General features: G+C 42.5%; 1 protein-coding gene across 3 annotated transcripts; it reads left to right on the top strand.

Moving 5' to 3' along the window:
• Nucleotides 1–103: 103 nt before the first annotated feature.
• qtrt2 (queuine tRNA-ribosyltransferase accessory subunit 2) lies at nucleotides 104–25,430 on the top strand. Of its 3 annotated transcripts, none has more exons than XM_076290632.1 (9): nucleotides 104–133; nucleotides 575–819; nucleotides 5,000–5,055; nucleotides 7,452–7,528; nucleotides 8,919–9,128; nucleotides 9,941–10,140; nucleotides 17,613–17,764; nucleotides 24,067–24,184; nucleotides 24,420–25,430. In XM_076290632.1, exons 2-9 carry the CDS (start codon nucleotides 620–622, stop codon nucleotides 24,655–24,657), a joined length of 1,251 nt encoding a protein of 416 aa, XP_076146747.1. In that variant the 5' UTR covers nucleotides 104–133; nucleotides 575–619; the 3' UTR covers nucleotides 24,658–25,430. The 3 variants fall into 3 exon arrangements, with proteins under 3 accessions (XP_076146747.1, XP_076146746.1, XP_076146748.1); XM_076290631.1 differs by having other exon boundaries at nucleotides 17,613–17,782; XM_076290633.1 differs by lacking the exons at nucleotides 104–133; nucleotides 7,452–7,528 and having other exon boundaries at nucleotides 615–819; nucleotides 5,005–5,055; nucleotides 17,613–17,782.
• Nucleotides 25,431–26,007: the final 577 nt, after the last annotated feature.

Raw genomic sequence — 26,007 nt, 5'->3', positions numbered from 1 at the left:
TTTTGTTACAAAAAGGGGTTATTTCCATATTTAAAGTTTATATCCAATTGAACTCCGCCCTCTTCCTCGCTACATTCACGATGACGTCGTAAACCAGAGACAAGCGACGTGTAGTTTTCACGTGCTACATGCGGTAAGTGTAGATGCTAGGAACATTTGTTCATCTTTACGTTAGGTTACAGTACAAGGCTACACCTCAGTTCACTAGAGTGATGATGCAAAGAAACATAAATCTACAATTGCTTGCTATGAACAACCCTAATGGCATTACATAACTATACATTTACATCTTGGTAGAACTGGTGGTAACGTTAACCTACTACGCTAGCACATGCTATCAGAAGTAGCAGAATTGAAGCAGTGAAGTGAATATTTTCAGCGATGCTCACATGCTGCCTAACGATTCTGCTGTCCAGACGATAGTCTAGAGCCTAGACAGCTGAAACCATGAAAATAAGACACCAGGATTTTATGTCAGCCAGCGTTAATGTCTTGGAAATGCTTGTGTCTTAAATTGATGTCGTGTTTGCCTTGGTGAAACTCATAAAGTGCCTTGCCCTTTCTTCTGTCTTAGCGCCTCAACTACTCCTCTACAGCGACTTCCACGAAATTCATTGCTATGAAGCTGGAGATATCTCGAGTTGTACAGGGATGTCGGTTGGGTGTGCTGACAGGACTAGGAAAGACAGGGGGGCATTCTCTTGAAACTCCCGGATGCTTGCTGTACACACGCTGCGGCTCAGTACCGCACTTGACTCAAGACACCCTACACACTCTGACCAATCTGCCTGCTGTCACACAAGTGACCCTTGCCACTCTGTGAGTTGCTCACTCAAACACACATTATCTCCTCCTTCTCTCTCTCTCTCACACACACACACACACACACCACTTATATTTATTAATTTAGTCAGTCATTGTATTCAAAATACAGTGCAAAGGAGACCTTATGTAGAAATAAATACTGCATCAATCATTACTCTTATTAGAGGATGAGAGTGCAGACATTTAGTACTAGTTAAAGTGATGTGGAAGAAGAAGGGGGTAGAGGTGGGAAGTGCATGTTAGGTTGTTAAAAGTTTTTGGAGGCGAGCTTCTTGAAGTTAGAGGGGGTCGCCCCTACTCCGATGGCATTTGGCAGGTCGCTTACACCATTGGGGATTGTGTTACACAGGTGGCATGTACTGAGAGTAGGCATTCATATATACTTAGTAAAGGGTCATTCCACGTCAATTCAACCAGGGCCCACGCACTTAGGTCTCAAAAAATTCTGAGGTACCTATGTTACCCAGGAGACGCACTGTAAAATTACTCTTATGTAAGATCAATACTTTCCAAGATACAGCCAGTTTTACAGGGGGAGGGTGTCGATTTTGTTCGGCTCTTTTTTGTGTGAAAGTTCACAAGCCCACAGCACAAGAACTAAACCATGTAGAAGGCTCAAATTTTGCATGCTGGTACATAAATAGGAATAGTATGTAGCAAAATCGTCACGTTTGGTCTGGATAATCCTGCATGGTCATAGCTGTCCCTCAAAGTTGATACAAATTTTATTGGAGTTTTTGGCTGGGCTCTGTTTAAGCCTTCAGAAGACATATTTGTACTCAACATAGGCTCTTGATTTATTTTCCTTACTGAGATAAGTAGAAACACTCTCACAAAAAACAATGAACAGAAAATAAATTCCTTCAGGGTCTGAACAGCAGACCTTAGAAGTCTGAAAAATCATTTTGGTTCTCTTTTTCAGAGCACCTAAACACCTTGTGGGAATATACAAAGATTTTTAAAATATTTTTTCTTTATTCTCCATGATCTTTAAAAACACCAATTTGACTTGTCTTATGCAAATCTTTCTTTTTCACTTTCCACCCTGAACATGGGCAAAATGCACCATTGACATCAATATGTTTTGTATAGAGCTACCACAGGTTACTCTATACAACCACAGGTGGCAGTGTGGTGACTATATAAAACATATTGATGTCAATGGGGCATTTTGCCCATGTTCAGGGTGGAAAATAAAAAAGAAAGATTTGAATAAGACAAGTCAAATTGGTGTTTTCAAAAAGAAGGGATCATGGAGAATAAGGAAAAACATATTTTAAAAATCTTTGTATATTCCCACAAGGTGTTTGGGTGCTCTGAAAATGAAAACCAAAATTATTTTTCAGACTTGTGAGGTCTGCTTTTCAGACCCTGAAGGGATTTATTTTCTGTTCATTGCTTTTTGTGAGAGTGTTTCTACTTATCTCAGTAAGGAAAATAAATCAAGAGCCTATGTTGAGTACAAATATGTCTTCTGAAGGCTTAAACAGAGCCCAGCCAAAAACTCCAATACAATTTGTATCAACTTTGAGGGACAGCTATGACCATGCAGGATAATCCAGACCAAACGTGACGATTTTGCTACATACTATTCCTATTTATGTACCAGCATGCAAAATTTGAGCCTCCTACATGGTTTAGTTATTGTGCTGTGGGCTTGTGAACTTTCACACAAAAAAGAGCCGAACAAAATCGACACCCCCCTCCCCCTGTAAAACTGGCTGTATCTTGGAAAGTATTGATCTTGCATAAGAGTAATTTTACAGTGCGTCTCCTGGGTAACATAGGTACACCTGGTAATTTTTTCAGAATTTTTTGAGACCTAAGTGCGTGGGCCCTGGTTGAACTGACGTGGAATGACCCTAAAGGAAGATAACTTTGATATTTAAGACTTTAAGACATACAGTAACATAAACTACAGCTCAAAATTCCACTGGCCTCTAAGCATAATCCTCTGTAAGGAAACCCCTCTCCCCAGTGTATGCTTACCTTAGATGATTCAATTAGAAATTGTAACATAATATGGTTTGATAAATTGGACAGCCCTGACTTTTCCTTTTTTACAGTGTGGCTGAGAGGGTTGTGAATTAAACTACCTACCTTTATCCAATGGTCTATATCATGGCTATCATGTTGCACTTACAGTAAATAAACAGGAGGGAAATCAATGCAAACTTGTTATCTTTATTGCACCATTTAAAGGTAATTTGGCAAAAAGTTTGGCAAACCACAGGCTGCAGCATACAGATCTAGCCAGATAAAGCTGCTGGAAAAGCTCTTTAATACAAGTGGCTACTTACACATAATTTCATATCCCTACTTTTCTTGTCTCGCCCAGGATACATGCAAAATAGCCTATATCTTACAAGGACATCTTAGAAAGGCTATGAGGGGCAGGGTTCCTACGCAGTATGGAAAACCTGGAAAAGTATGGAATTTGATTTTAGTAATTTCCAAGTCTGGATAAGTATGGAAAAAAGAAACAAGGGTATGGAGAAATATTTGTGTTTCCAGACTATTGCATCTACAGTACTAATCACTTCACTCAGGTCATAATAAACCATTCCTACTGTTGTGTAGCTTAAGATGTCAGTCCACATCATCAAGATACAATTGAATTGGGGTCTTAAGAAAAAAAATCTCTCCCACAAGGGGACCCATTGTCATTGTCGAAAACCCCAGTTCTATGCACGTGTCCTATACCTAGCTCTGCTATTTTCGGCTAAAACACTGGTAGACTTTTTTGATTTTGTAAAAGTTACCAAGACATGGATACTGCATTATCTGATAAACTGTTATTGCAAACAAATAATACTGTTTACGGTGATTTCTGAGGCCTCTGCCAGCAGTGCACTAGTCTCCTACATGTAGTATGCTGTATCAAATGTTAGTGCACCTTCCAACACAGCACTTCTCCATTGAAAAGTATCCAACAATGGGCAAGTTTTTTCTGAGGGCTAACAAGTTAATAATAAACATTATTATACAGCTCTTCACAATGCTAGTAGAACACTCCATTGACAATGTCTAGAATACGGTCAGAAAAATCTACCGAGAAGTTTGAACATTTGAGTATGGAAAAAGTATGGAATTTTGAAATGGAAAATGTGTAGGAACCCTGGAGGGGGCTAACAAGTCAATGATATATTCAGTAATGTAGAGAGGCCAGAATGGAGTGATGTCTTCCCCCTACATTTTCACAGCAATAGCCTGTCCCTGACTGCTGATGTCTGATCAGTTTGTCTGTCTTTTGACTACTGATGGAAATAGTTTGGATTGCTGTGTATGTAGGGGCGCCAGTGCCAGATGATGTTCCTTGGAGGTGCGCAGCGGCCGAGGGGGTAACATAAGTCTTTATGAGAGCATATAAGTAGGTGGGGGCAGACCCATCCATCAGTTTGTAAGCAAGCATTAGTGACTTGAATTTGATGCGGGGGGCTATGAACAGCGGGGTATCGTTTGCCCTTTTCAGTTGATTGAAAACCAGACATGCCACCGTGTTGTGGACCTTCAGTATTGATTTACTGCACAATCCAGAAGTCCAGTGAGGAGGGCATTGCAGTAGTCAAGGCAAAAGACAACCATAGTCTTAACTAGGAGCTGAGTTGTGTGTTGGGTTAGCTACGGCCTGATTTGTCTTACATTGAATAGAGTGAAGCAACATGGTCAGAGAAGGTTTGCTGGTTATCAGTCATGACGCATGTTTCTTGCAACCTTGTAAGGAGCAAGAGAGGAGTCACTTATACTTGGGAGGAGATCTGTTGGAATAGAGTCCAGAGGGATTGTAATAGGACAGCTGCATGTCAGTTTAGACACCTCCCTGTCAATGAGAGGGGTGAATGAAGGAAATGCGTCATACACCTGGGAAGACTGAGGGTATGCAGTAGGACTGCTGCTTGGTTTCTTGTTGCAACCTTAGCCTGGGGAGGCAGGTTGTGACTGCACGGTTCAGAGAACTGACTACATAGCTGCTAGGTTGTCAGTGAAGAATGAAGGCTCACGGCTGTGAGCTTGGTAGCTGTGGAAAAGGGTTGTTAACAACACTCCTCATATTGTCAGTCCACCTAGTGTCACTCAATTATTGTCTTTCTTTCAAACACAAAAATAAATGTATGTATGCTTAATGTGTTTATTTTAATTCGTTTGTGCTTAATGTGTTTTCGGTGTCCCGCAGGGCAGAACATCAGGAGGTGCTGGAGGAATTTAAAGAGGGAGCACGGAAGTTTGCGGGTGAGCATTGTGCTCCATGGTACTGCTCTCATCTCACGTTCTCATTAGTCGTCCTGAAAAACAACAGCAAGTTTCATACTACTGAAACAAAAGTATCACACCTTTTTGCTTTTGTGTCAGCCATCGTGTTGAGGCAATGTTGATTGTTGAGTTTCACTCCTTACCTTCCTGACTCTTGAATACAGTGCTGGCACGATACCAAAATTATGATTTAGATATGATAACTTACTTAAGTATCTAGATACCAATGCTGAAAAGATACTACAGCAAAAAACATAAACATCAGTTATCGCTTAGGCCTACAGATTACGGAAAATTCTTTTTTAATAGACAACAAATTTGGCTTTTATTAAAACACCAATCCTAAACTATCAATCCAAAAAAATGGGGTATTTTGACCTTGGCGATACCCTTCTAATATCGGTGCTTTTAGTTCAATATGGCTTATATGTGTCAGTACCTTTCCGGAAATGTCCGTAGGAGTCTTATTGCTGTGTAACACGCTCTGGAAATTCACAATTTCGTCACCGTTTAAAAAAAAAAAAAACATAGTCTAGTCCATACAACTTCATTTCAATTTCGAAAGAAATACTGGACTATGTTTTTTTTTTTTTTTTTAAACGGCGACGAAATTGTGAATTTACAGAGCGTGTTACAACACACTCAGCAATAAGACTCCTACGGACTTTCCCCTCAAGGTGGCGGCAAAGATGGCAAAATTTCCGGAAAGGTACTGGCTTGATAAAATTCATTCTGGACTCTCTATTCGACCACATAAAGACCTCGGGATACTTCGGTTTGGCTTTAGGGACCCTCTACTCACTACCACGTAAGTGTTATGTTGTTTGGAACTGTAGAAGAGGTACAAAAATAGCGTTTTGTAGCTGCGCAATTGAAATGCCCCGCTCACTTCCAGGCTACGAGTTGTGACTGAAAACGGTACAATCGAACTTTCTCAAAACACATCCGAATGACATAATTTTGATGTCAACTCAACGTATGTACCCCCAATCATCCGGAAATCGATCTGAAGTGCATTTTACTCCGGATAATTCCTTTAAAACAGGTCATACAGGTCATATGGTTAAGTGATTTGTCCCAGATCAGGGCCAGATTGGCATCAGTCATCTCCAGTCCTGTTTCAGAGATGCTCACATTCACACGCTTCCCTCATTTACTTTCACCAGGTAGCACATCCTGCTCTCTCTACACAATAAACAGCTCTGCTTTCCCCTGTCGCCATCCTTGTTCATTATTCTTTCACCACTCACTCCCTCACTCACTTACACCCATCCATGCCGTAGTGGCTACAAATGCTAAGAGCAGAGTAATTGACTTGAAAATGTATAGCCTAGCTTTTGAGTAAGATGGTTAACCATATTGAAAAGTAAACACTTTGGTAAAGTTTCATGGATATGCTATGCACAAGACTGATAAGTTGGAGATTTTCAAATGCAACTGTAGGGGGAAATGGTTAAAAGCACAAGATAATTGAAAACATTCTGGATCCACACATATCTATCAAACAAAACCATGCATTTTAAATGAAAAATGTTCTTTGCCCACATATACTAACTAGAATTGTAGCATACATACTGCATTCTGTATGATGTTCTTTTGAAATTAGGTCGCACATGTAGGCTGCATGGCCTGCGAGCAGTTAAATAGTTGAACTGAATTCATGCCTTATTTACATGGCATTGCATATATGCCTGCCTCCTACACTTAATTACTCACATTGACATAAAGATAATGTTTTTGATTCCTGAGCTGGTTAGGAATAGGGTATTGTAAACACCACATAGATTAATTTCCCTTTTATATTATACATAATTAATAAGATGGTAGTCTGTTTTTTTGTTCTGTCTGTTTTTGATCAAGACAATTGAGATCTATCGCTATGGTATAGTCTCTTGCTGTTTCTTGCTTTCAGCGGTCGCTGCTTGAAAGGGCAAACTGTGTGAGTGTGGTAAATGTATGTTTCATCAAATGCTACCTAGTGCATGTGATTAGGCGAGAGCAGAATAAAGAGGTGCACCCTGGGAGCACGAGTGAGAGAGGGGTAGATTGCCGAGCAAATCACTGAACCATTTCTAGCCCTCAGCAAACAAGCTGAAGATTAGAAACATAATTACAGTCACAACAAGTGTGGAGGAGCCCTTTTTTGAGTATTGCTGCAGGCAGCCATGGATTTCAGCAATGAGTTAAACAAATACAAATAAAAAATCCCATCTCCTCACTAGATAGTCTTTAGCAAGGTTGTAACCTTTTGTTTGCATACACTGATGTTTTCGACTACAACAATTGCAGTTTCAGAAACTAAATGTCAGGTCTTTGAAAAACATGCGAGATGCATGAAGAGAAGACCTTAATGCCCTTCATTTCTCTGGCCCCAGGTCTCCATGACACAGTGGTGTACTGCTCTCTCCATGACCCAGCCTCGCCCAACCCTCCAGGTTACATCACCAATAAGGTCAGAGGTGAAGCCATTCACACCACTAGCAGGGTTATGCAAAATTCGAATCGCAATTTTGCTTCCTGTTTGCTACCTTAATTGAAATGCAAATTAAAGAATTGAAGTGAAATTTAAGAGCCAGTTTCAATTGAATTCTTGAATTTTGCATAACCCTGGCCACGAGATGTGTGTTTGTAATTAAATATCACAAACAAGTTAATTAGTTGATTGAACTCAACAGCCAGTCAAACGTCACTCCACCATTCAGTTTCCCTAAGCAACGTGTTGATTGGCTGCAATTGTTTAGGGCTCTGTCTGAGCCATGAGAGTTGTTTTCCCATTAATGATGCATGAACAGCAACATATAAGCTATGTGCAATGAATTACTGGTAATATGCATCTAATCGCTCTGCACAATAATCTAGAAACAATGTTAATCGGCACCACAAAAACTGAAGCAGAAAAGTTTGCAAAACCCAAAATGTTTGTTACTGCCAAAACTTTTGTCCATAACTGTACAAGTTGAGTGCACACATTGAACGCACAGCTAGAGAACCTCAAGGAACAATTTACTGAATATGACAAAAAGTGTATTGGATCTGAATAGCAGACAGCATGTTTAATGAAACCTTTCATTTTACTGGCCTTCTTAGACACCTTAGGTCATAGATACGGTTTGATGTCTGAATTAGGACTGTCAAAATAACTGATTTTAATTAATTATTTTCAGAAAAAATAACTGATTAAAAAAATTAGTGCAGATTAATCGATTTCGTATGACCTTTGCCCCCGAGCCGTTCTAGTCAGTAAAAATTAGACTGTAAAATGAAGGAGAGAGAAGAAAACGTGCTGTGAAAATAATAATAAAAGAGTTTTTGAACTTTAATGTCACTAATGCTGATTATTCAATGATTCATTTGAATTTAAATATTTAAAATACTTTCACAGCAAAAATTATATATGCGATTAATTTAGATTAGTTAATCACAGAGTATGTAATTAATTAGATTATTTTTTTTAATCGATTGACAGCCCTAGTCTGAATGTTTGTTTGTTTATTTTATTTGATAGGGACAATGGTCATTAATCAACAGACAAGTTACTTGCTGTAAACAAGCCAGAGTTAGCTACAAATGCTAGTTTCCATATGTTGTCCCTAGCCAGATCTTAACAGGCACCATAAAATGCAAAAGTTGATAAGAAATACAGTAGCAATTTTAAAAAATATGAGCATACCCTCAAACAGACACAGATATCGCTCACCTCAACTAACACTCCACTTAATTACAGTACAAAGTAAGAATACAGTATAAATACAGAAAGAAAAAAGAAAAAGGAAATAAAAGAAACATATGTTCATGGACTTAAGTATTTGGTGTATGGTTACAACACCAAATGTGGTTTGCAGACGGTGTCTGTGTGGGGGAGCGGCGGTCGGATCGAGCTGACCGTGCAGCGCTACATGGCTCTCCAGGCGGCCATCCAGCCAGACTGGTACCAGAGCATGGCCGATGGAGAGACAGGCCAGGAGAACACCACGCGCAAGAGGGTGCGCAAGGCAGTGGACCGAACCCTCAGCCATCTGGACGAGTGTCTCGTCCTTCACCAGAAAACACAGGTACACTGTATGCACCCCCCCACACACACACACACAGAAAATATATGCAAAATATAAAGAGTATTGTTTTAAACCTGTGTCTTTTATATCTATTTGTGGAGGCTCGTTGCATCAGTGTTGTGTATTTTGTTTTGAAATTGTGTGGTTTGTTCTGCATGCAATGCTTACATTATAATATGGTGGACAAAGGACAAAGCACTTTAATTTACAGCTGTACAATTGTAAGTGGACAAGTAAATTGGAGTTTTGTTTTTTTCCCTTCTAGAGGTAGACATTTGACCACTCATTTCCATAACATTTCCATATAATCATTTTCCATATGCATTTAAGCTAAACTTGTTATTGTTTAGCTATACATTTCAGCACTTTTTCTTGTTGACAGAGGAACCTAACCTTTGACCCTGGCATAGCTGTAGCTATTCAGATGCAGATATAATAACGGTCTACTTACGTCTATACGCTACACCCACAGCCTTCTAAACATTTGTCCTCCTACGCTTTTTCTTTCTCTCTCTCTCTCTCTCTCTCTCTCTCTCTGTTCAGAAGTGCTTGCATGGCAGATACAGAGTGTTTGACACCTGTTTGTCAGAGAGTTGAGAGCAATTTTCTGTAGCCCCCTGCTGTGGGGAACACCACATGCTGGAGGGCTTTGAGGATCATCTTCAGTACTGGTGTCAAAGTGCTGAAGATGCACACAGCTCCTCTTAGATCTACAACTTTACGCGCACAGTGGCGCGTCTTTGTATTGTATGGAAAATGTCTGTTCACTGACTGATGTGCCCCTGAGTGATGTCTGTTGGTTTCTATTTCAGGCGCTGACGGAGGCTGAGATCTTCGGGGTGGTGGAAGGGGGCGACGTGCAGGAGGAACGTCTGCGGTCGGCGCGCGAGACAGCCAAGCGGCCGGTCGCCGGCTTCGTTCTGGATGGTTTCCAGTCGGGCGCCATGGGGACCGACCTACGGAACCAGCTGATCGCTGCAACGATGGCTGAGCTACCTCAAGACAAACCCAGGTAATTCTCTGCAACACATCCTCGCTGTAACACACACACACACACACACACACACACACACACTTAAGTGGTCCTCTCCACTCTTTTATACTGTCTCGCACATTCACATGCAAATATGCACAGATTGCGCTCTCCAAATTTCGCCTTCCACTTTCTTTCTCCTGATCTCCTGCTGCCCATCCACGCGGTCGTCTCTTGGACCTCCCAGACACACACGTGCACACACACACTCGCTATCCCACCCTGTCTCTCTCTCCAGCTCTCCAGCTCTCCATCTCACACACACACACACACACACACACACACACACGCAAAGGCAATCCCAGGTGCGCTTTCTCTCTCCCACTCTCTGCTGGAGATTGAGCGGCTGTCTCCCTCGTGCCTTCCCATCACCCTTGGCTGATTATACGCCCCGCGACTCCCAGGAACCATGGCAACATGCTCACGATTCCTCACGGGAGTCATGGCAACTAACTAAGCTCCTGGTCCATGTTGGGAGACACTAGGCCTTTTCACACAGAGATCACGCTAAATTTGCGGGAAGAGGGGACGTCTTTTTGCCGTCTTTTTGTGTCTGAAAGCGAGATGAAAATTTGCCGGCCTGCTGATCTGTTCACATGATGCGGCATTTTGGGGAGCCAGGAGGCAGGATCAGCTATAGTAAATTAAATTGTGACGTGCAACAGGGGGCATGTAGAGTGATAGTCGTAGCAGGCCTTATGTGCGTGGGCCTTTAGATACAGCAGGTGTGTGATTTCAAAAACCATGGCGGGAGAACCGACTGCACTTTGGTCAGCTTGCATTTGCTTTGCTGTTGCTGTTAGAATGTTAAATTCTTGCAATAGATGTCTTCAGACAATAAAACGTCATTTGGAAGGGAAATTGAAGAGAAGAGTTGCCCCTTGCATTGGCCATACAATGTACTGTGCGTACAATTTATTCATGAAATAATTCATAATTACAACAATTAAAATAGCTTGTGTACACTTGTGTACAGTGTAAACTTTGTCACAATACGTAATAAGCAGTTCTTTAAAAACGTTCCATTCAGTCATAAATCATTCAAGCGTAGGCCAGGCCTAGTGCTCGTCATGAAAAGAAAACAGCAGCTTAATATTTTTCAGGTGTTTAACAGTAGGCCTAGGCGCACTGTTAGTAGTTACGGCTCCCACACACAGCTGTGTTCCGTCAACACATGCCAGTGGGTGTTCCCGGCGGTAGCTATGCAAATTACTTGAAGTAAAACCGTAATGTGATTGGTTGGTGCCGTCCGTAGATTGGCTTGATTGGCCGGTGCCGTCTGTCGGTGCAGCAACAGCTGAACTCCTCAACGCGAGCGGCGGGAGAAACGCGACGCGACGGACCCACAATTCAGTTCGGCAACGGATCACGTGAGCCCATTTAAAGTGAATGGGATGCGTCTCCAGCAACGCGATGCACGCAGCTGTGTGTGGGAGCCGTTATGCCGAAGGCAGTGAGATTATTAGGCTTTGCATCCTATCACTCAACATCGCAGTTCGGGTTGATAAGATTCAGTTAATGCGAGTATGGATCATCTCAAAGTTTGGGACAACCAAACAGCAGTGTAGGCAAAGCAAATCCTAATTGTTAGGTTACCATAGCCGTCTTTTCTCTAGCCCTGGGCCAATCGGAAATCGCGACATAAGCACATTGGTTTCTTTTTTCTTTTCTTTCTTGTTCGCGTGTTGGGTAGTGAAGCGATAATGCATTTAAAGCAGTAGCCTACATCATGTGAGCCAGAGCCGATATGGCCAGAACTGCTGCTCTGTAAAGGTATTTCTGTCCCACCCAAATTTGCTGAACTACTTGCGAAGTAGCCTATTCATCACAGACATCACATCTATCACACGAAAGAGCTTTTTCTCAGCCTTTAAACCAGCCATTACCAAATGGCGGACCGCGGACCGAGTCCGGACCGTGACGTGATCCTATCCGGACCCAGACCATAGCCTAATTTAGATTTTCACGTAAGATTTCAAAGCTGCGCTAAATGTTTCGTTGGTTAGGATAACAGCATTTACTTCAGGAGCTTAAAGGACCATCATTTCGCTTTCTGCTACTCAGCCAGTGAAATCTGTGAATTCTGATAGTCGAGTCAGTGAGTAAAGTAGCCTACTATGGAGAAGAGACTGATAGCCTGAAACGAGCGAGGAGAGGAGACGGGACGAGAAACAATCAGATGGATATCTAAGTTAACGATAAGTAAGTTATTTTCAAATTATCGATTGCTCAAAGAGGAGAAAGCTAGAAAGCGAGAACAGAGCTTTATATAACAATTAGGGGGCAATACCACGCAAAACTGTCACGTCCGTAACGCCAACTAAATATGGATGTGACAGTTTTGCGCGGAATTGCCCTGGACCTCTTCTATATATTCTGAGACAGGCGATTTTAAGCGTCAATTTGAACCACCTCTACTAGACAAAGCATATATTTTGAGCAAGCATAGGGTATGCTAGGCCCATTCAACAGTGAACTGAGACCACAGAATATTTTACGATTTAAGAAGGCAATATGATTGATCCACCACAATCTAGTTAAGCCTATGCATTCACTGCCCAACAACGTGCTATTCCTGGGTTTCCAGGATTTCAGGTCAACATAAAAAAAACAAAAAAAATCAAATTAAACTTGCTGATTAATGGGTTCAAGGAACCAGCTGTGGAATATTGTCTCAGCTCAAATTTTATTTTAAGTTCACGTTAAGATCTTAAAAATAGCCAAGGCTACTCATTTTTTCTCCCCAATTAGGCTACTCTTAACTTGCCTTATTTCTCCTCATTTCGAATGTTGCCTTTTAGGCTACTTATTTTATTTCACATTAAACATTAGGCCTAGGCCTACAATCTTCTATTTCTTGAATTTCCCCTTGGGGATCAATAAAGTATCTATCTATCTATCTATCTATCTATCTATCTACAACTAGGCTCCATCCATTCATCCTAATATTATACATACATACATAGCCTAAACACGCACGTTAAACATTATGATGCTCCGGACCTTTGCTTGAGGAAATTTTCCGTAACTGGACCTCGCTGAAGATTAATTGAATACCCCTGCTTTAAACGATGTTAGTGGTTAGTTGTTGTGGTAAACGGTTCGCGAGAAAAGTAACTTTAATTTAATCATATTTTTTGCGCCCGTCTCCCTACCCATTCATCTTGGTGGAATACTTCGCGAACTTTCCCTCAACACATGACAAACCATATATCAGAATAAACAGCAGACCTTACCGAACATAAAGGTGTAGCCTAAAGCACAGTTCCCCTGCACAGTTAGCCATTCCAATTTAATTAAAAATTAAATTTGCAGCATTTATGCATGTCTCCAACTTTGCGGTTCCTAATGTGTTTAAATTGTTCAATAAGTCTACATGATTTTATAACAGGCCAAATACAAAATAAATGTTACAAATATCGCCTAGATATCTGTAAGCATTACAATCAGAGGATATACATATAGGGCAGACAGACGCTCATGAGTTCATGCAATTGTTTTATCGCTGGATTTTAGGATAGCCTATTATGGATTGCTTTCCAAGCTACAGTCAACTTTAGCAGGAATTGAATGACTGGAGGCTTTGTAAATTTATAGATTGACATAATGTGCTGTCTCTGCTATTGCTGCTTTTGATCAGTTAGATTTATTTGCAATCTCCTGTGGTGGGCTGGACATAGCATTGAAATGCCCGCCCAGATTCCCCTTTCCGCCTTGACCCATTCACACTGGTGGCGGAACGAAAAAACTCGGAAAAATGTCTAGGGGGCTTGGTAGTAAATTTGGCGAGACACTTTGTCCCGCCGTTCCGCCTCGGTCTATGTGAAAGGGACCGTCGTTCCACGATTCTGGTACATAAAATCGCGGCAATTTTGCCAGTGTAAAAGGGCCTACTGGGATGTGGAAAAAGATCAGGAGAAGTAGATGGAGAGGTCGTCTTGGAATTTGGGTGAATTTCCACTTTGACTCCTTGTGAGCTAATGAGGCGTATATTTCCTAACTCCACACTCAGCCCCAGCTTCCCATATAGGGATAGCCATCATCTTATTGAGATCGCCTCAGGGGCAGAAAGAATCCACACAGGCATGGTTGAGTGGAGAGCAGAGGTGGGGGTGGGGTTTGGGTGCCTATTTTCTTTTTTATTTCCCTAGAAAAGCTTCTAGTAATTCTGTTGGAGGGCCATTGGGCATCATTAGTAGGAGCCAGTCCTTGAGCTGATCAGGAACCAGTTCACGTCATCAGAAATTGAAGCGGCAATGCAGTGATGCCCAAAAGGCTCAAGGTTAGAGAGAGAGAGAGAAATATTTGTCACCCTAGCTAATAATAATAACCCTGCTTTTGTTGTTGTGCATATTGTAAGTGTGCACACTTTATAATTGCCTGCTTGAGCTGCAAACCATGTCTGGAGTAAAACTTCAGAGGACACTTATGTGGGGCCTGAGCTTATTAGGGACACTTTGAGCTGGTGTGCTCGGTTTTCATAATTTTGTTGTGTGCTTGTGGTTTTTCTCTAGGCTTTGTTGCTCGTCCCAAAAGAAAAAACTCTTTAATAATGTTTCAGAATTGTGTGCATAAAAGCATGTATAATTCCCTGTGCTAGACCATCATAGTTTCAGAATATTTTTCTCGAAAGTGAACTGAACTTAAGCGTTATTTAATTCATCATGAACATTTTGGATTGCCTTGGTGGACCCATTTGCCAGGATTTCATTTTCATAACAAACTTGTAGAGCCAGGCACATTCCCAGCAAGAAAACAAAAGCAACAAGCAGGCAAAAAAAGAAAAAAAAGGGTAAACACTTGAGCTTAGGTTTCTAGTTTTTTTTTTTACTGGCTTGCCTGCTTGTTGCTTTTGCTTTCTTGTTGCCATAACTCTCAACAGGACTGTTGTGTGGTTCGTATGAGCAGCAAGAGAGATGTCATATAACACAAAACTGGCAAATCCCTGTCTTTTCCAGCAAGTTCGAATCTCCCCACTAATAATATTCAGTACTGCTCAGGACTGCTCTTTGTAGACAGAGGCTGCATGGGGAGAGCCTCAAGTCTCTGCTGTAGAAATCAAATTTAGAGCACTACAGGTTGTCACCTGATTACTAACCTCATTCCGTGCCACGTGATTCTTGTAGAGCCAGGCACATTCCCAGCAGGAAGCATAAGGCTCAGGGTGTATAGGGTCTACTGACAGGAAGTTATGGCAGCCAATCAGTACCAAGATAGTTATAAGGAAATAGGGACATTTTCCTGAAAAATAAATAAATAAATGGTGTCAGTGTTGCTGTTTGGCAGTAAAATATGATCCCTTAGCCCCTCTATGAGATCTAACCTCTATGTTGCTCAGTGGAAGAAGCAGATGATTTATGAGTTAGTCTATCGTCATGGCACATGTTGAAGACTTTCCTTTTTTCTGGCCATTGCTCAAGATTAATGACTAATTAATGACTAATTAATTTGCCTGACTTGCCGTTTGCTAGGCCAAGTCTAGCAAAGTCTTAGTCTGTACGTCTGTGAAATTGCATGTTGACTTCAGTGAAAACACCTAGATAGGTGATACAGCTGTGCACATTTCCTCTCACAAATCACCAGTGCAATAATGAGAGCATAGAACAGCATTATGGGCCTGATGAAGGCAGCACACCTGTGGGCTGGTGTGTTAAGACTCGCTGGGCCATGTTTGGTCAGATACATGTGACCGGCATGGCCATGTGACTGGTCGTGTCCTCATATTGGGGTGAGGCAGCTGCCCAGTGCCCCAACTTCCTTCCCCCCCTCTCAATGCTTCAGTGAGGTGCCTTTCCAAGCACACTTGGCAAAAGTGTGTCAAGGTCTGCAGTCAGCAGCAGTTCTGAGTCACAAGAAGGGAGGAGAAGGGCATCTGATATGTCTCTTAGGAGAGAGAGAGACAAGAGACAGAGAGAGAGAGAGATAGAGAGTAAGTGAGTGTGAACATGACTGAGTGAAACAGAGAGAGAGAGACAGACAGGGAGAGACACACACACAAACACACACACACACACAGACAGAGAGAGAGAGATATGGCACCATATCTGGCCTGAATTAGAGTCCACACTCCATTGCTGTCCCGGCTAAAGGCTGAACGGGGGGCATGTCTCTGAGTCTCTCAGTGTCTTAGCATCAACACTTAGCATTGATCCCGTGAGGGAAATTTGGTCTCTGCATTTATCCCAATCTGTGAATTAGTGAAACTCACACAGCACACAGTGTACACACAGTGAGGTGAAGCGCACACTAATCCCGGCGCAGTGAGCTGCCTGCATCAACAGCGGTGCTCGGGGAGCAGTGAGGGGTTAGGTGCCTTGCTCAAGGGCACTTCAGCCGTGCCTACTGGTCGGGGTTCGAACCGGCAACCCTCCGTTTACAGGTCCGAAGTGCTAACCAGTAGGCCACGGCTGCCCCAATCTGGGCCACATTCGTTCCTGGGACTGTCAACTGCGGTGTCTGCTGTGACTGGGCAGGAGCCAACTGAACCAGATTGACACATCGTCTGAGAATATCCGCCGCTCTGTAGCTGAGAGCGACATCAGAGATTATAGGAAATGCTTTATTTCAGGGCAAACAATGTAAAGTCGCATCAGTGTTTCCTCATTAGGCAGCCGACCAACGCATTTCACCAATTTCACGCCTCCTTAAAGCTTCTTGTTAAAATATGAGTAAGCCGTCAAGTTGACAACCTTGTCGTGTCTGTGTATCACAGGGTGCTTGGCGGTTTGGCTAGCGGAGGCTTGTGGATTCCTTTCACGTGGTTTGATTTAATGACAATGAGTGAGACATGCCAACGATGCCAGATGAAGTATAGGCGGAAAATGAGGCTGCTGACGTAGTCTGATGATTGACGCTATAATGGTGTTATAATTAGTGCATGGAAACAAAGTAGAGAGAAAGTCGATCATTTGTGAGGCATTTGTCATGCCAGGCCTTAAAAATGAAATCCTCAGGGTCCTTTTTTTGTGGACAAAATTGTGTTTGTACATTTCCAAATATTTTGGCTTTGAAGGAAATGGGCTCATGTTGCGCCAGCTCTGTTTGGAAACTGGCACTTAAATTGAGCTCTTCAGTGAGTTTGCTTGGCACTGAATTAGGCTGGTATGGCTAAATGGTTTATTGTAATGTGAATATGGATGTGTGTGGTGTTGTCTGTTTGCGTTTGTGGTTTTGTACAATTATTTTATCTTTATGTTTATCTGTGTGTGAGTGTATATCTTGTATTAGTATGTGTGCTTTGGTGTGTGGTCTTTCTTTGTGTGTGTGTGTGTGTGTGTGTGTGTGTGTATTTGTATTTGTGTGTAAACATGTTTATAGTTTGTGTGTGAATATGTTCATAGTTTGCGTGTGTGTATGTGTGTGTATTTGTGTGTGAATAATATGTTTATAGTTTGTGTGTGTATTTGTGTGTGAATATGTTCATAGTTTGCGTGTGTGTTTGTTGCGTCTAGGCTACTGCAGGGTGTGGGCTGTCCTGATGAGGTCCTTGACTGTGTAGAGGCTGGAGTCGACCTGTTTGAGAGCTTCTTCCCTTACCAGGTGGCGGAGCGAGGCTGTGCCCTGTGCTTCGACTTCGACATTGAGCCCGACCCGGAGAGAGCAGGTACCAGGACCCCTACAGGTGTGCTACAGTCAGCCATCCAACTCCTCTCATGCAGACACACAAGCTAATACACTGGTTAATGTTTTGAGCAATACATGCAACAGTTGTTGAGCAGTGTTCTTGAGCAGTGTTGTTCGGGCACTTGCCCCTGCCCCCACATTGCACAACAAATTATCATCTGGAGAACTTTAAAGGTGAAACTCTGTGTGGAATTTCTCTGGGAATACTGAAGGTAGGGGTGAGCTACCTTGTATGTTGTGTATAGTTTGGTCCTTGGTTAAAATATAATGTACGGTTTTTCGCACAAAAGTGTCTGCTAATAAATGTAAATATAAACATAAACAATCCCTAACTGCACCTTTAACCAGGCAAATTATCATTATCATCCAATCAAAACACATGGAGCCGGTCATGTGATTTCCTGGCAACATTGCTCAGAAAAGGCTCTGTGTCACCTTAACACATATTACCGATTGTTTGATAGTAGCGTAACCTGGAACTGAAGTGCCCCAGAAGCCTGGCAGACACTGTGCTGTGGTAACTCGCACTACACGTTTCAGTCAGTTGTGATTGAACTTCTCACACTACAAAACTGCCGACAAACATTTCTGTTTGTTTAAAATCCAGTTTGGATCAGCCTGGAACTTGAACTTGATCGTTGAATGTCGTCTTCTAACTGGGAGAATAAGTCTGTTCAAACTGCATGTTGAATTGGATGGGAATTCTGCCTGATTCTTAAATTTGTCCGGTCCGACTGAATCAGGGCTAAAATCGGACCAAAATCGCATACAACGTCTGTTAATGCAGTGATAGTCAATTACATTTAGGAGTACTGGAGTATAATGTATCTAAGATAGAAAATCACATATTAGAAGTGAAGTCTGATTTGCCTCCACTTTATCCTGATAAACCATCGACTGAAAAGTTCCCAACAAAAATGTCAAATGTAATTTAAAACAACTATCTCACAACGTGAAACTATGCGTTGGATCAGTTTGTAGCTGAGCTCAACAGAAGTTTTATAAATGGTTAGTATAAGTATAAGTATATACAGCGGGGAAAATAAGTATTGAACACGTTAACATTTTTTTCAGTAAGGATACATCCAATGAGGCTATTTGCATAAGATTTTCATCAGACATTAGTATTAACTCAGATAATCTACCCATATAAAAAAATCCAAACATTAAAGTCCATAAATTGAGTTATGTGTAATAAAGTGGAATGACACAGGAAAAAAGTATTTAACACGCTTGCTGAAATTTCTTAAATACTTGGGGGAAGAGCCTTTATTTGAAATGACAGCTTCAAGGCATTTTCTGTATGACGAAACTAATCAGTCGCAGTATTCCGGTGTGATTTTGGCCCATTTTTTTAAACAGATAGTCTTTTAATATTGAAGATTCTAGGGGTCCCTCCTGTGAATCCTGATCTTTAGTTAACTTCCTAAACTATTCAATTGGATTGAAGTCAGGGCCTTGATTTCCTTTCTCTGAGTTTCCTTTGCTGAATGCTTTGGATCATTGTCTTGCTGGAAGGTCTAGCCATGTCTCATCCTCATCATCTTGGTGAATGGCAAGATTCTCCCGGAACAAAAGGGCTCCATTCATCATTCCTTCAACTGTAAGAAGTCCGCCAGTACCATGAGATGAAAAACAGCCCCACACCATGATACCACCACCTCCAAACCTCACTGTTGGTATGGTATTTTTAGGGTGATGCACAGTGCCATTTCTCCTCCAAATATGGTATGTAGTATGACATCCAAAAAGTTCAATTTTGCTCTCGCCTGACCAGAATACATTCTATCAGTATTTCATAGGCTTGTCCAAATGTTGAAAGCAAACTTTCAACGAGCTTCGACATGTTTTTCTTCAGTAATAGAGTCATGCGGGGTGAGCGTGCATAGAGGCCATGGTGGTGGAGTGTATTACCTATGATTTTCTCTGTAATAATTGTACCTGCTGCATCCAAGTCTTTCTGGAGCTTTCTCCAAGTGGTCCTTAGCTCTTGGGCTACTCTTCTGACAATCCTTCTGACTTCCTGGTTCGAAATCTTGCAAGGAGATCCTGTGCATGGCCGGTTAATGATGCAGTGATGTTCCTTCCACTTGCAGATAATGGCTCCAATACTGCTTATTAAATGATTCTGAAATGCATCTGTAACTAGTTCCATTGATATGTTTTGCAACAATAAGGTTGCAAAGGTCTTGCGAGAGCTCTTTGCTTTAACCCATCATGAAATGTTTCTTGTGTGACACCTTGGTAACGAAAAACCTTTTTATAGCCCATCAGTATGTACTAAGCCAGCTTATATTAATTTGCACAGATAGGAGGGATAATTACTCTCTAACTACTTATAGATTCCAGCTTGTTCCTTGCCATTCCTTGCCTTTGTGTACTGCTTTTTCTTAGTGTGTTCAATACTTTTTTCCTGTGCCATTCCACTTTTTTACTCATAACTCTACTTATGGATATTAATGTTTGGATTTTTTAATATGTGTGGATTACCTAAGGTAATACTAATGTCTGGTGAAAATTTCATGCGAATAGCCTCACTGGAAGTATACTTACTGAAAAAAATTTTGACGTGTTCAATACTTATTTTCCCCGCTGTATACTCTTTTGATCCCGTGAGGGAGATTTGGTCTTTGCATTTATCCCAATCCGTGAATTAGTGAAACACACTCAGCACACAGTGAACACACAGTGAGGTGAAGCACACACTAATCCCGGCGCAGTGAGCTGCCTGCTACAACAGCTGCGCTCGGGGAGCAGTGAGGGGTTAGGTGCCTTGCTTAAGGGCTCTTCAGCCGTTCCTACTGGTTAGGGTTCGAACCGGCAACCCTCCGGTTAAAGAATCTGATTGCGTAAAATTTCGATGATGACCGCCAGTGTGTTTCTCTCTGGCAATCATGAGAGTTCTATTGATTTCCCACTGGAACTGCATACCGCCTTAAAGTTCAGCCAGAATATCTGCAATCAGTTGTTCAAGGTGCTTGCATTGAAAATGCTTTCCATGTCTGTCAAGCTTTAATAAGCGAATTGGTTGCGAGTGTGAAAAGCTGCATATCTTGAAATATATATATATATATTTATATATAATAGGCTATGTTTTATAATACAACAACACCAACAGTAACAATGTAAATGGTGCAGATATATGAGCTGGGGCCATATGCATTAGATTCTGAGGAGTTCATGTGATGGCCCTTCATTCCTGTATACTATTACTACTAACACATTTAGTGGTTACTCTGTAGAGAGGATTATGGAGGAGCGAGAGCTGCAAATGATTGGTGTTATTCTGTCTTGGTTAGTAGAGGCAGCGTTTTTTGCAAGTGCTCACAATGGCACACAGCAAACCATCCATCTTGCTATACAGAGTTTGTCGAACCTGCTTCTTCACTGATGGTAACTGCTTATGACAGGACAGTTTGAATGGTACATTGGTATATTATAGATGTGTCCCAGTTGATTTGTCCAGTGCTTAGATTTCCACAGAGTCGCATCAAGCCTCTTAGTCTGGTGGCATTTTGCAGTGAAGCTTTTTTTGTGTGTGTGTCTTGTCGTTTCAGTGAAGATCCATGCATTAATCAAGAGTTAGTCGAAAGTCGGCCACTTGTTTAGCACTGGAAGGTGAAGTGACCGCAAGGATGCTGTGTGTTTTTGTGTGTGCGTGTGCGTGTGTGTGTGTGTTTTAGTAATTCTTGACTGTCAGAGGCTACGGGTTCACTCCCAGTGTGTCTGTGCTTAATGAGAAAAAGGCTTTTCAGTGTCTTCGTTAGGCGTGCAGCTTTGAATGTGCTCAGGGTCAAATGAATAATTAGGTTCCTGGAAAACAAAAGCGCGGGACTCCATGTCTGAAATCAATGGCGGAGCCTCCCCAAGGCACCGTCAGACTTATTCTATTGTTCCACCATCGTTGCCCTGACTGGCTAAATAAATTATGCAGGAAAGTAACACAACCGCAATCTCGCAGACGCAAGTTTCTGACAGAAAAGTAAAAAAGGGGGATAAAAAACAAATTGATTGTGCATGAGGGTCTTGATGGGTTCAACCGTATTGAGAGGGTGATGGTGGGGGTGATGGCCAGCCTTCACAATATCTAGGAGCAGGGCAGAGTGAGAGGCATCTATTACCTCTGGAGAACAAGGTGGAGTTGGTTGGGGGAGGTCAGGGGCGGGGAGGAATCCCTCCTCAACCAATTAGAGAGCCCTGCTAGGAGACAGAGGACATGGCCTCACCCCAATCTGCCATCCTCCGTCCAGACTGCCCATGGTCACCTCTTCTTCTCTTTCTCTCTACCCCTCTCTTCAATCTATCTCTTTTACTCTGTTACTCTGACTGTGTGCATATCTACTACCTTCTCTCTCTCTCTCTTTTTTTCCCCTGACATTACCCTTCTCAATCCTTCGGGTGCTTCTCAGTTCTCTATCTACCTTTTCTCTGTACATTTCCATGCCCCCACTACCTTCCTGGCTCTTTTCTTCACTCCTTTCCACCCTCCAACAATGTCATCTGTGTTGTGTGCTCTCTCTCTCTCTTTCTCTCTCTCTCCACCTCTCTCTTTCTCTATCCCTCAGTCTGTCTCTCTCTCCCTCTCTCTCCTCCTCCCTCTTTCTCATCACTTAGTCTCTTTCTATTCGTCTACCTCTCCAAACACTAATGCCTGGTTAATTTGGTATATTCTTCTGCTCACAGTTTCCAACCCATAGACTTGGTAGAAATGCATAATGATGACACACAGTTATCCTTGCAGTAAGACAGTGCACCCATCGGCCGTTGTTTCCACAAAAGGAATTTAACGAGGATCATTTTCATAGGAATCCTTTCTCATTCAAATCATTACACAGCACCTGATGACCTCGTATGTTTTCTGTAGCATTTCAGAAGATTTTACTAATTTAATGAACTGTTATACAATCCCTCTATTTAATTCTGCATCATCATCAAACAATGCACCATGAAATTGTACTCTTGGCATTGTTGTTTATGACTCCTGATTTACAGTATACTATTTGCATTACAGGCTTTTGAATGTAATCGATATTCTGATTGCGTACTCAGCAAGTTGCAGGTGTTCTGCATTTGCGGAGCCTCCGTTGCCAAAAAATATACTCTCTTTGGAAAAGAAAGGAAAGAAAATCTGTATTTAAAATAGAATAGAAAACCTGATGGTGTACATTTGTGCGACGACACTGGTGCTGCGTCCCCCGTGTCCCTTCAGCCGTGAGCATGACCATATGTGACCAAATGGCTCTTGGGAGGTGATTTATTGATTACATCCCTGTACAAAATGGGAGGCTTGATTTATCTGCCTGTCACAGGGCTAGTGAGTTCCAGCTGTCAATAGGCATCAGCGATGGGCTAAGGTGCCGGCACACCTGTTGTCATGTTGAGTCAACACGGTCGTTCAGGAGTGCAGCAGTGTGCCACACATGGCCCAGATGACTTGTCATTACGGTCAGAACTGCCTCAATGGATGCACACACACACACACACACACACACACACACACACACACACACACACACACACACACACATGCATGCACACACACGGACCTCTACAGACACATGCACATAAAGTACACACTCAAACACCCACACACCATCCCACTCTCACCCGAACCTCAAACACACTTCTATGCATACATGCACATACAACCCCCCCCCCCACATACAAATCAAACCACACCTACTGTATGCACACACGCACACCCCAACACATCACACTCCCACCCATCACCACACATGTATTCACACTGATGGACTCACTTCCATAAGTTGATTTAACACATTTCATGTATCCCCCCCCACCTCCCATCTCTGTGTGCACCTGGTGAAAATTTGATGAGTGCGGGGGGAGCACAGTCAAGTAGACTCTGATTGGTTGCCGACGAGGTCACACTTTGGTCCATTGCAGTAGAGTGGACTGAGGACTCCCAAGGACGCGGCGAAATGTCAGCCCTAAATCAGGAAAGAAGGGGGCATAAATGGGACATTACCCTTACCCTTAAAACCACATATATATATATATATATATATATATATAGACACACACACACACACACAGAGGGAGCATTAGCAAGGAATAAAAATGGAATAACACTCTTTTGACAGATTACTGCACTGCCTCAAGGACGGAGACGGTGTGTGTGCGTGTGTGAGAGAGAGGGTGTGTGAGAGAGGGTGTGGGTGTGTGTGTGTGTGTGTGTGTGTGTGTGTGGGGGGGGGGGTTCTGTATACTGACTTTTTCCCTATCGTTCACTTCCTCTTTTTTTGGGGTGTGTGGGGTTAGTGCTTGACTCGGACAAGGAGAAAGTCATTACGGGAGAAGTGCCAAGAGAGAATGGTGACGGCAGCGGCGACGCTCGGAGGAAGATGACACGCTTTGAGATGGACCTGAGAGACAGCAGGTAATTTTTTGTCGCGGGGGAGGGTCAACCGCCGGCCTCGCTTCATTTCTATTCATTGATGCAATGGCTAGCGGAGGGATGGCAACACCATCAACATCAACAGGCAGTCTGCAGTTTGCAGTCATTGAATGTCTAAATAAAGACGAAAAATGCTAAACATCTGAGGAATATACTTCAGTAAGACTCATCCATCACATCCAAAAAACAAAAACGCTTTTCTCTCTTGACCCCACAGGTACCGGGAAGACTTCCGTCCGCTTGTGTCCGGTTGCTCGTGCTACTGCTGCCGGAACCACCAGAGGGCGTATGTGCACCACCTGCTGGTGACAAATGAGCTGCTGGCTGGCGTGCTGCTCATGCTCCACAACACTGCCCACTACCTGGGCTTCTTCCAGGCGCTGCGCCGGGCACTGGCCCAGGACCGGCTCGCTGACCTCAAAAAGCAGGTGCTTCCATGTCACCAGGGACAGTAGGCCGGTGGCGGGGCCGCAACAACTTTCACAGGGACCTTGATCTTATCAGAGACTGTACTTTTATATATATATGCTGTCTGTGTATATATACATAGCAGATGACCCAAAAGACACTTTCCACCTCTGCCAAAGACTTTCACCTGGGATCTTTATCATCAAACTTGTTTCAGTACATAGTGTGTGCCGTTGTCAGCCGAAGCCTGTTTACATACAACATGGTTTGGTTTCACGGTCAAAACGAAGATGATGATGTCGCCATCGTTGTTTTAATTCAGTTGAGTCATTAGGGCTGCACTGGGGAGCTTTGGAGACTGTGGGGAAGAAGATTGGGATCATTAATGCACTCATCATCATGTTTCCGTTCCATCTAAAGGCTACTAGGTTACACAGAGGCCCAGCTGGGGCCATAGGTTGGAAGCGTGCCCTCACCTCCAAGCAGAGCAATTGTTATTTCACTACTCCCTGCACAAAGAATTACCAGCATCAGCTGTCTGCGACCTGCTGTATAATTTAGTCTTGTCCCATGTGTCTCAAAATAACATTTTCCGTCAGCAAACATATTTCATCTGTAAATGTCAATACCTGTGGTGGAGGCTACTCCCATGCTTTCCTTTTTGTCTGCTAAATTAGCCCTCAGGCATTCTTAACAAGTAATTTTCCTCCGTTGTGTTTTTGACTGCTGTGCGTTTTTTTTTTTTTTTGTAACACTTGACTGCATTTCATTATCGACCAATTATGGACCCTTATTAAAAATAGGTTTCTATCTATCTGTAGTCCAGTAGTCCACTGTCTTATGTCTCTTGGTGAGTCTGGATGGCAGCAGAGGGTCAGTAACACTGAAGCCAACATGTCAGCACCTGTCGAGGCTGCTTTTCCACCATCCCGGGCTGATAAGACCGGGCACTTTGGCATTCATTTGTACCATTATCTGCGGTGAAGAAAAGGAATGGACATTTGAAAGGATCTTCTGTGAATGGGGCCTGAAATTGTGAGTGTCATAAAGCCACAATGGCCACTCCGTAGCAAGGCAGTGGACGTCTTTGTGACTTCTAATTTGTCCTGCTGTGCAAGAAGCTTCTCACAACTTTTAGTGGCAATGAGATAAGACAATAACTCAGTATTTCAAGGATTTGTGAATCAAGGATTCGTGTGTGTGTCAGTGTTTCTGTGTATGTGTGTGTGTGAATAATGACGGTGCTAGTCTTTGTGTGTGTATATTAGAGTGCACAAGATTGTATTTGCTTTGTGTGTGTGTGTGTGTGTGTCTGAGAAAACCTGTGATATGCACTCACAGGCATGCGCACACACACACACACACACACACACACACACAGTGGCAGCTGTATTGCT

This window comes from Alosa pseudoharengus, unplaced genomic scaffold, assembly GCF_046254945.1.
Source record: "Alosa pseudoharengus isolate Yale_2024_CS ecotype anadromous, Long Island Sound unplaced genomic scaffold, YU_APseudo_1.1 YU_APseudo_1.1_scf_18, whole genome shotgun sequence".
Lineage (NCBI taxonomy): Eukaryota > Metazoa > Chordata > Actinopteri > Clupeiformes > Clupeidae > Alosa > Alosa pseudoharengus.
The sequence above is the reverse complement of the archived record's forward strand: the minus strand, read 5'-3'. Positions and strand labels throughout refer to the sequence as shown.